We start from the raw sequence: 10,428 nt of genomic DNA, 5'->3' as shown, positions 1-10,428 counted from the left end.
ATTCTCCCCCGAAACCTGAACGGTTACAGTTCCCGATTGGGTGGAGCCCGGGACTTATTACCTGGATGGCTAAAGCCTGCGGCCTACGCAGCCCCACCAGCTCAGGCATGAGGCCTAATATCCTGGAATGGCTGAAGCCTGAGGCCTACAGCCCTTCATTAGCCAAAGCCGAAGGCCCACTGAGTTCCAATGTGACCAATCAGTGTCTGACAACGTTGAAGACAATTATTTTAATATTTCCTTTGTTTTGCTCAAGATCTCTACGGGAAAAATGTGAGAGAGGCCACATTAATTGACATGGTGAATGATGGTGTGGAGGACCTACGCATTAAATATTCAATACTTATCTTCAAAGACTACGTGAGTAATATGTGTTTTTCAAGAGGCTATGGGCGAGACTTAGATGGGTTACAAGAATTTCATAGGAACATTGCAGTGATATCAGTCCCACAGCGCGGCCCTCCCTCAGCACTGACCCTCCGACAGTGCGGCCCTCCCTCAGCACTGACCCTCCGACAGTGCGACCCTCCCTCAGCACTGACCCTCCGACAGTGCGGCCCTCCCTCAGCACTGACCCTCCGACAGTGCGGCCCTCCCTCAGCACTGACCCTCCGACAGTGCGGCCCTCCCTCAGCACTGACCCTCTCACAGTGCGGCCCTCCCTCAGCACTGACCCCCCGACAGTGCGGCCCTCCCTCAGTGCTGACCCTCCCACAGTGCGGCCCTCCCTCAGCACTGACCCTCTCACAGTGCGGCCCTCCCTCAGCACTGACCCTCTCACAGTGCGGCCCTCCCTCAGCACTGACCCTCCGACAGTGCGGCGCTCCCTCAGCACTGACCCTCTGACAGTGCGGCCCTCCCTCAGCACTGACCCTCCGACAGTGCGGCCCTCCCTCAGCACTGACCCTCCGACAGTGCGGCGCTCCCTCAGCACTGACCCTCCGACAGTGCGGCGCTCCCTCAGCACTGACCCTCCGACAGTGCGGCGCTCCCTCAGCACTGACCCTCTGACAGTGCGGCCCTCCCTCAGCACTGACCCTCCGACAGTGCGGCGCTCCCTCAGCACTGACCCTCTCACAGTGCGGCCCTCCCTCAGCACTGACCCTCCGACAGTGCGGCGCTCCCTCAGCACTGACCCTCTGACAGTGCCCACTCCCTCAGCTCTGAGCCGTGTAGTTTTGAGGTAATGACTGATGTAACTTTCTTCCTTGTCTGTCTGTCGCAGGAAACTGGCAAAGATACTTTCATCAAAAATCTCCCGACGGAACTGAAACCCTTTGAGAATATTCTGAAGAAAAATAACGGAGGGAAAGACTTCCTCGTGGGGAACCAGGTCTGAATCTCCAAATAACACACTCACTGAAGCTGGATCTAACCCCGTGCTGTCCCTGTCCCTGGGAGTGTTTGATGGGGGACAGTGTAGAGGGAGCTTTACTCTGTATCTAACCCCGTCCTGTCCCTGGGAGTGTTTGATGGGGGACAGTGTAGAGGGAGCTTTACTCTGTATCTAACCCCGTGCTGTCCCTGTCCCTGGGAGTGTTTGATGGGGGACAGTGTAGAGGGAGCTTTACTCTGTATCTAACCCCGTCCTGTCCCTGGGAGTGTTTGATGGGGGACAGTGTAGAGGGAGCTTTACTCTGTATCTAACCCTGTGCTGTCCCTGTCCCTGGGAGTGTTTGATTGGGGACAGTGTAGAGGGAGCTTTACTCTGTATCTAACCCCATGCTGTCCCTGTCCTGGGAGTGTTTGATTGGGGACAGTGTAGAGGGAGCTTTACTCTGTATCTAACCCCGTGCTGTCCCTGTCCTGGGAGTGTTTGATGGGGGACAGTGTAGAGGGAGCTTTACTCTGTATCTAACCCCGTGCTGTCCCTGTCCTGGGAGTGTTTGATGGGGGACAGTGTAGAGGGAGCTTTACTCTGTATCTAACCCCGTGCTGTCCCTGTCCCTGGGAGTGTTTGATGCTGTGTCTAACTCTCTCTCTCTCTCTCTCTCTCCCTCTCCGTGTAGATCTCCTTTGCTGACTACAACCTGGTCGATATGCTCTCTAACCTCGAGGTGCTCTCTCCGGGTTGTCTGAAGGGTACTCCCGTACTCAAGGCCTACCATGACCGGGTGATCTCCAGGCCTAAACTCAAGGCTTTCCTGGAATCCGACGCCCACAAGAAGGTCCCCATCAACGGGAACGGGAAGCAGTGAGTCTGGGTGGAGCGATTCTCCCCTGGAGAGTGCTGTGGCCCCTCGGAGTTAGGCTTGGCTCGGCCTAGTTGGGCCTTCTTCCTCCTCCTCCTCCTCCAGGCACCGCCTCAGCGTGGCGTCGCCACCGTCCCGTCCTGGTCTCCTGAGGACCGAAATAAACATACTTGGGAACCTTTCCTGGTGTTTCTCGGTGTTGCTTTGATCCACGCGCACGCGGTTCCTCACTGTCCGGCGCGCACTGCCGGCCCATCTCCCCCAGAACTCTCTCCTCAGCGCGCTGTGTTCTGATCTCCTTCCCCTCCTTTCCCCTCGATTCCCCGACTGGTCCACTCTCTCTCTAGGCCTTCAATATACACGGGGTCTCTGCGTGCCCCCAACCTCCCACAGCTCTCTCTGCGGCAAGGACTCCCGACGCTCAGGAGAGAGGGAATCCCTCCCCATCCCAGCCTGAAACTGGTGCCCCTTTATTCCGAGAGTGTGCCCTCTGGTCCGAGACCCTCCCACGTGGGGGAAACCCCCCTCCATCTCTCAGCACTGACCCCATCAGACCCCCCCCCCCCCCCCCTGTAAGAATCCTCTACGTCTCAGTGAGGTTCCCATCTCGTTCCTCTCAGGTCCCGGTCGCTTTCACCATATTCCGAATGGAGTCACAGATTTGTACAGCACGGGAAACAGACCCTTCGGCCCGACCCGTCCATGCTGACCCAGATTTCCCAACCCAATCTAGTCCCACCTGCCAGCACCCGGCCCATATCCCCCCAAACCCTTCCTATCCATATCCCCATCCAAATGCCTCTTAAATGTTGTCATTGTACCAGCCCCCACCACATCCTCTGGCAGCTCATTCCATACACGTACCACCCTCTGGGGGAAAAAGTCGCCCCTTAGGTCCCTTTTATATCTTTCCCCTCTCACCCTAAACCTATGCCCCTCTAGTTCTGGACTCCCCCACCCCAGGGTAAAGACTTTGTCTATTTACCCTATCCATGTCCCTCATGATTTTATAAACCTCTATAAGGTCACCCCTCAGCCTCCGACGCTCCAGGGAAAACAGCCCCAGCCTGTTCAGCCTCTCCCTGTAGCTCAGACCCTCTAACCCTGGCAACATCCTTGTAAATCTTTCCTGAATCCTTTCAAGTTTCACAACATCTTTCCGATAGGAAGGAGACCAGAATTGCACCCAATATTCCAACAGGGGCCTAACCAATGTCCTGTACAGCCGCAACATGACCTCCCAACCCCTGTACTCAATACTCTGACCAATAAAGGAAAGCATACCAAACGCTGCCTTCACTATCCTATCTACCTGCGACTCCACTTTCAAGGAGCTATGAACCTGCACTCCAAGGTCTCCTTGTTCAGCAACACTCCCCAGGACACTACCATCCTCGGTATTCTCAATGCTTGCTGGAGAGGGAGATCCCATTGTTCCTGGCACAGTCAGAAAGGTGGTTAAGAACCAGGCACGTTTTGGTGTTCGACCGTTCGTAAGTTTGCAGCTTTCGTATGGTCTCACTGCCTGTTCAGGACCCCATGTTTGTTCAGGAGATTTATCAATCTCTGACGCTAAATGTCTTCAAGGCAGAGATTGATAACTTCTTCATGTCACGAGGAATTAAGGACCTACGGGGAGAACGCTGGTAAGTGAAATGCCCATCAGCCATGATTGAATGGCGGAGTGGACTCGATGGGCCGAATGGCCTTACTTCCCCTCCTACGGTCTTATGGGTAGCGTATCTCCCAGCGGTAGGCATCTCAACACATCCGCGTTTGACATTTGACCTCACAGATAGCCCTTCCTGAAGAAGGGCTCATGTCCGAAACGTCGATTCTCCTGCTCCTTGGATGCTGCCTGACCTGCTGCGCTTTTCCAGCAACACGTTTTCAGCTCACAGATAGCGTTACAACCTGTAACTCGACACACTCCCAATCAAAAGAGCCTCGCCGTTGTTATACTCCTTAATTAAAACGGCCACCCCTCGGACGTTTATACATCTGGTGCCTCGGGGAAAGTTAGGCTTTTAAATAACCGATTAAAAGCTGCTAGGGTCCGCACGCTGCTAGGAGACCTACCCATTTATCAGCGACCTGTCATCAAATGGAATTGCAGGTGAATCCCCTCCCCCTGGGACCACCCCTCCCCTCACTGCTGGTGAAGAACTCACACTCAAACACACTGTGCCCCTGTGTTGCCAACCTCGCTTTTCCAGTACCATGCGGTTGAATAATTGCCCAGCCCTACCGGGTACAAAATTAGAACCAGGTTAAACGGGCCTGACGAGAGTTAAGAAAGGAAATGAGGTTTGGTGTTAGATCGAAAGGGAAGGGGCATAACGTTTGACCGTGAGGAGGAGCAGAGCCCGAGAGCTGAGAGAAGTCAGTAAAGAAGGACAGGGTGGTTTTATTGTAGAAAGGGTTTTTCTGACTGGAAGGGGAAGGTGAGGACTGCAGATGCTGGAGGTCAGAGCTGAAAGTGTGGTGCTGGAAAAGCGCAGCAGGTCAGGCAGCATCCAAGGAGCGGGAGAATCGACGTTTCGGGCATGAGCCCTTCATCAGGAATGAAAGTTTCCTGCCCGAAACGTCGACTCTCCTGCTCCTTGGATGCTGCCTGACCTGCTGCGCTTTTCCAGCAACACATTTCCAGCTTCTTATCTGACTGGAAGCCTGTTACCCAGCGATGGCCCACAGTGATGTCTCCCCTGTTGGTTATAGTTTATCTTTCTTGAACGATGGAGAGTCGGTCAGTAAAGTTTGCAGATGCACATAAAAGTTGGGGGGGGGGGACAGGAAATAGTGAGGGGGGGGAGATCTTAGATGACAGGAAGACTGACAGGTTGACCAACGGCAAATCCAAATTGAGGTGAGGTGATGGATTTGGGTATTTAAGGAAGATGGGAAGGGAATACTTAAGAAAGACTCAGGCACTGGGAAGGACCAAGGATCTGTCTGGGTCCTTGATGTTCACTGTTCCCTTATCAGAACAGCGGATAATCTGCTTAACAAGGCATACAGAGAGATCAACAGCATCGAGAAGATAAAATCCTTCAGCCCATGGCATTCACATCAGGTCAAGAGCAAACCCAACGACGGGAATCCCATTTTCTCCAGCACTTGGCCTCGCGTGCCACATCGGAATACTTTCAAAACGGTATGTGGTTTTCCTGACTCTACCCCACCTTACAGGCAGGGAGTTTCAGATTCCCACCATCTACAGGATGAATTTGTTTTTCCCCGCATCCCCTCAAAGTATTCTGTGCCTCATCTTACATCTTACAGGCCCGGCTCACTGATTCCTCCATCAAGGAGTGATGGTTCCACCCCCTAACCCAACCTTGCCCCTTCTCAATCCATTCTCGCTTTATAACTGAAACACTTCAGCCAACATAATGTCCTGGTAAGTCTCCTCTGGGTCCTTTCAAATGCTTCCAACAATTTACCTCCCAGAACCTGGCTTGAGCTAAGGCCGAACCAATGGTTTTGTACTTTTCCACCATAACCTCCCTGCTCTTGTTTCTGATCTGGCTAATGGGCAGCACGTGTGGGCGGCATGGTGTCTCAGTGGTTAGCGCTGCTGCCTCACGGCGCCAGGGACCCGGGTTCAATCCCAGCCTCGGGGGGTGACTGTCCGTGTGGAGTTTGCACATTCTCCCCGCTTCTGTGTGGGTTTCCTCCGGGTGCTCCGGTTTCCTCCCACAGTCCAAATATGTGCGGGTTAGTGTGGATTGGCCGTGCTAAATTGTCCCATCGTGTTCAGGGATGTGCAGGTTAGGGTGGATTGGCCGTGCTCAATTGTCCCACAGTGTTCAGGGATGTGTAGGTTAGGGTGGATTGGCCGTGCTAAATTGTCCCACAGTGTTCAGGGATGTGCAGGTTAGGGTGGATTGGCCGTGCTAAATTGTCCCATAGTGTTCAGGGATGTGTAGGTTAGGGTGGATTGGCCGTGCTCAATTGTCCCACAGTGTTCAGGGATGTGTAGGTTAGGGTGGATTGGCCGTGCTAAATTGTCCCACAGTGTTCAGGGATGTGCAGGTTAGGGTGGATTGGCCGTGCTAAATTGTCCCACAGTGTTCAGGAATGTGCAGGTTAGGGTGGATTGGCCGTGCTAAATTGTCCCATAGTGTTCAGGGATGTGTAGGTTAGGGTGGATTGGCCGTGCTAAATTGCCCCATAGTGTTCAGGGATGTGTAGGTTAGGGTGGATTGGCCGTGCTAAATTGTCCCACAGTGTTCAGGGATGTGTAGGTTAGGGTGGATTGGCCGTGCTAAATTGCCCCACAGTGTTCAGGGATGTGTAGGTTAGGATGGATTGGCCGTGCTAAATTGTCCCACAGTGTTCAGGGATGTGTAGGTTAGGGTGGATTGGCCGTGCTAAATTGTCCCACAGTGTTCAGGGATGTGTAGGTTAGGGTGGATTGGCCGTGCTAAATTGTCCCATAGTGTTCAGGGATGTGTAGGTTAGGATGGATTGGCCGTGCTAAATTGTCCCATAGTGTTCAGGGATGTGTAGGTTAGGATGGATAGGCCGTGCTAAATTGTCCCATAGTGCTCAGGGATGTGTAGGTTAGGGTGGATTGGCCGTGCTAAATTGTCCCACAGTGTTCAGGGATGTGCAGGTTAGGGTGGATTGGCCGTGCTAAATTGTCCCACAGTGTTCAGGGATGTGTAGGTTAGGGTGGATTGGCCATGCTAAATTGTCCCACAGTGTTCAGGGATGTGTAGGTTAGGGTGGATTGGCCGTGCTAAACTGTCCCACAGTGTTCAGGGAGGTGTAGGTTAGGGTGGATTGGCCGTGCTAAATTGTCCCACAGTGTTCAGGGATGTGTAGGTTAGGGTGGATTGGCCGTGCTAAATTGTCCCACAGTGTTCAGGGAGGTGTAGGTTAGGGTGGATTGGCCGTGCTAAATTGTCCCATAGTGTTCAGGGATGTGTAGGTTAGGGTGGATTGGCCGTGCTAAATTGCCCCATAGTGTTCAGGGATGTGTAGGTTAGGGTGGATTGGCCGTGCTAAATTGTCCCATAGTGTTCAGGGATGTGTAGGTTAGGGTGGATTGGCCGTGCTAAATTGCCCCACAGTGTTCAGGGATGTGTAGGTTAGGATGGATTGGCCGTGCTAAATTGTCCCACAGTGTTCAGGGATGTGTAGGTTAGGGTGGATTGGCCGTGCTAAATTGTCCCACAGTGTTCAGGGATGTGTAGGTTAGGGTGGATTGGCCGTGCTAAATTGTCCCATAGTGTTCAGGGATGTGTAGGTTAGGATGGATTGGCCGTGCTAAATTGTCCCATAGTGTTCAGGGATGTGTAGGTTAGGATGGATTGGCCGTGCTAAATTGTCCCATAGTGCTCAGGGATGTGTAGGTTAGGGTGGATTGGCCGTGCTAAATTGTCCCACAGTGTTCAGGGATGTGCAGGTTAGGGTGGATTGGCCGTGCTAAATTGTCCCACAGTGTTCAGGGATGTGTAGGTTAGGGTGGATTGGCCGTGCTAAATTGTCCCACAGTGTTCAGGGATGTGTAGGTTAGGGTGGATTGGCCGTGCTAAATTGTCCCACAGTGTTCAGGGAGGTGTATTTTAGGGTGGATTGGCCGTGCTAAATTGTCCCACAGTGTTCAGGGATGTGTAGGTTAGGGTGGATTGGCAGTGCTAAATTGTCCCACAGTGTTCAGGGATGTGTAGGTTAGGGTGGATTGGCCGTGCTAAATTGTCCCACAGTGTTCAGGGATGTGTAGGTTAGGGTGGATTGGCCGTGCTAAATTGTCCCACAGTGTTCAGGGATGTGTAGGTTAGGGTGGATTGGCCGTGCTAAATTGTCCCACAGTGTTCAGGGAGGTGTAGGTTAGGGTGGATTGGCCGTGCTAAATTGTCCCATAGTGTTCAGGGGTGTGCAGGTTATGGTGGATTGGCCGTGCTAAATTGCCCCATAGTGTTCAGGGATGTGTAGGTTAGGGTGGATTGGCCGTGCTAAATTGTCCCACAGTGTTCAGGGATGTGTAGGTTAGGGTGGATTGGCCGTGCTAAATTGCCCGTAGTTTTAGGTAAGGGGTAAATGTAGGGGTATGGGTGAGTTGTGCTTCGGAGGGTCGGTATGGACTTGTTGGGCCGAAGGGCCTGTTTCCACACTGTAAGTAATCTAATAAAAGGCAAATGCCTTCTTTAACCTGGTTCTCCACCTGGTGAGGCGCCTGAAGTCCAGTATACATGCACATGAAAGTGTCACCAATCCCTGGCGCTATCAATGCCTCTTACCCTTAATTTCAGCTTTCCTCAATGAAACCTGAACAAAAGCCTTACTCAGGCCCAAGGAGACGACATCAAAAGTGTTACCCATTTCTCACCTGGTCACACCTTTGAGAAATTCTATCCTGTTGGTCACATGAGGAAACAAAGCGTCCTACAAGAAGAGAAATGCCCCTCGGACCACCATGTCTACGCCAACTGACAGAGACAAAAACTACACTCAGGAGAAAGTGCGGACTACAGAGGCTGGAGTTCACAGCTTCAAAATGTGGTGCTGGAAAAGCGCAGCAGGTCAGGCAGCATCCGAGGAGCACAGCCTCCTCATTCCCGAAGGAGGGCTGATGTCCGTAACGTCGATTCTCCTGCTCCTCGGATGCTGCCTGGCCCACCGCGCTTTTCCAGCAACACGTTTTCAGCTCTGACCTCCAGCATCTGCCGTCCTCACTTTCGCCCTGGAGGTGGAGAGGTCAATGCATCACATGTGACCAGACTAGAGGACGCGCAGGGGGTTCACGGGGGAGCTGCAGACAAAGGGGATGCCAAGCGCAGGGTGGGGAAGAAGGGAGAGGTTACGTCAGGGAGAGACTCACGAAATAGATGTGGATATAGTCGATGGAATTGTGAATTTACCAGGATGTTACCCGGTCTGGGGCAGGGGAGATTTACCAGGATGTTACCTGGTCTGGGACAGGGGAGATTTACCAGGATGTTACCAGATCTGGGACAGGGGAGATTTACCAGGATGTTACCTGGTCTGGGACAGGGGGAGATTTACCAGGATGTTACCAGGTCTGGGACAGGGGAGATTTACCGGGATGTTACCTGGTCTGGGTCGGGGGAGATTTACCAGGATGTTACCTGGTCTGGGACAGGGGAGATTTACCAGGATGTTACCTGGTCTGGGACAGGGGAGATTTACCAGGATGTTACCAGGTCTGGGACAGGGGAGATTTACCAGAATGTTACCTGGTCTAGGTCAGGGGAGATTTACCAGGATGTTACCCGGTCTGGGACAGGGGAGATTTACCAGGATGTTACCTTGTCTGGGACAGGGGAGATTTACCAGGATGTTACCTGGTCTGGGACAGGGGAGATTTACCGGGATGTTACCAGGTCTGGGACAGGGGAGATTTACCAGGATGTTACCTGGTCTGGGACAGGGGAGATTTACCAGGATGTTACCCGGTCTGGGACAGGGGAGATTTACCAGAATGTTACCTGGTCTGGGACAGGGAGATTTACCAGGATGTTACCTGGTCTGGGACAGGGGAGATTTACCAGGATGTTACCTGGTCTGGGACAGGGGGAGATTTACCAGGATGTTACCCGGTGTGGGACAGGGGAGATTTACCAGGATGTTACCCGGTCTGGGACAGGGGAGATTTACCAGGATGTTACCTGGTCTGGGACAGGGGAGATTTACCAGGATGTTACCTGGTCTGGGACAGGGGGAGATTTACCAGGATGTTACCCGGTGTGGGACAGGGGAGATTTACCAGGATGTTACCCGGTCTGGGACAGGGGGGATTTACCAGGATGTTACCTGGTCTGGGACAGGGGAGATTTACCAGGATGTTACCCGGTCTGGGACAGGGGAGGTTTACCAGGATGTTACCCGGTCTGGGTCGGGGGAGATTTACCAGGATGTTACCTGGTCTGGGACAGGGGGAGATTTACCAGGATGTTACCCGGTGTGGGACAGGGGAGATTTACCAGGATGTTACCTTGTCTGGGACAGGGGAGATTTACCAGGATGTTACCCGGTCTGGGTCGGGGGAGATTTACCAGGATGTTACCTGGTCTGGGGCAGGGGAGATTTACCAGGATGTTACCTGGTCTGGGACAGGGGTGATTTACCAGGATGTTACCCGGTCTGGGTCGGGGGAGATTTACCAGGATGTTACCCGGTCTGGGACAGAGGTGATTTACCAGGATGTCCCCTGGTCTGGGACAGGGGAGATTTACCAGGATGTTACCCGGTCTGGGACAGGGGAGAT

At 53.1% G+C, this 10,428-nt stretch overlaps 1 protein-coding gene across 1 annotated transcript in view; it reads left to right on the top strand.

The window, feature by feature from the left end:
* The window catches only part of LOC132808834 (glutathione S-transferase P-like), a 12,364-nt gene extending 9,991 nt beyond the window's left edge, over positions 1-2,373 (top strand). The window contains exons 5-7 of the mRNA XM_060822274.1: positions 257-360; positions 1,226-1,333; positions 2,010-2,373. Of these exons, the coding sequence (XP_060678257.1) occupies positions 257-360; positions 1,226-1,333; positions 2,010-2,198 (401 nt within the window). The 3' untranslated portion in view covers positions 2,199-2,373. The remainder of the gene's footprint in view (positions 1-256; positions 361-1,225; positions 1,334-2,009) is intronic.
* Positions 2,374-10,428: the final 8,055 nt, after the last annotated feature.

Source organism: Hemiscyllium ocellatum (genome assembly GCF_020745735.1).
Source record: "Hemiscyllium ocellatum isolate sHemOce1 chromosome 40 unlocalized genomic scaffold, sHemOce1.pat.X.cur. SUPER_40_unloc_4, whole genome shotgun sequence".
NCBI lineage: Eukaryota > Metazoa > Chordata > Chondrichthyes > Orectolobiformes > Hemiscylliidae > Hemiscyllium > Hemiscyllium ocellatum.
This window is presented reverse-complemented; position numbering and strand designations above follow the sequence as displayed.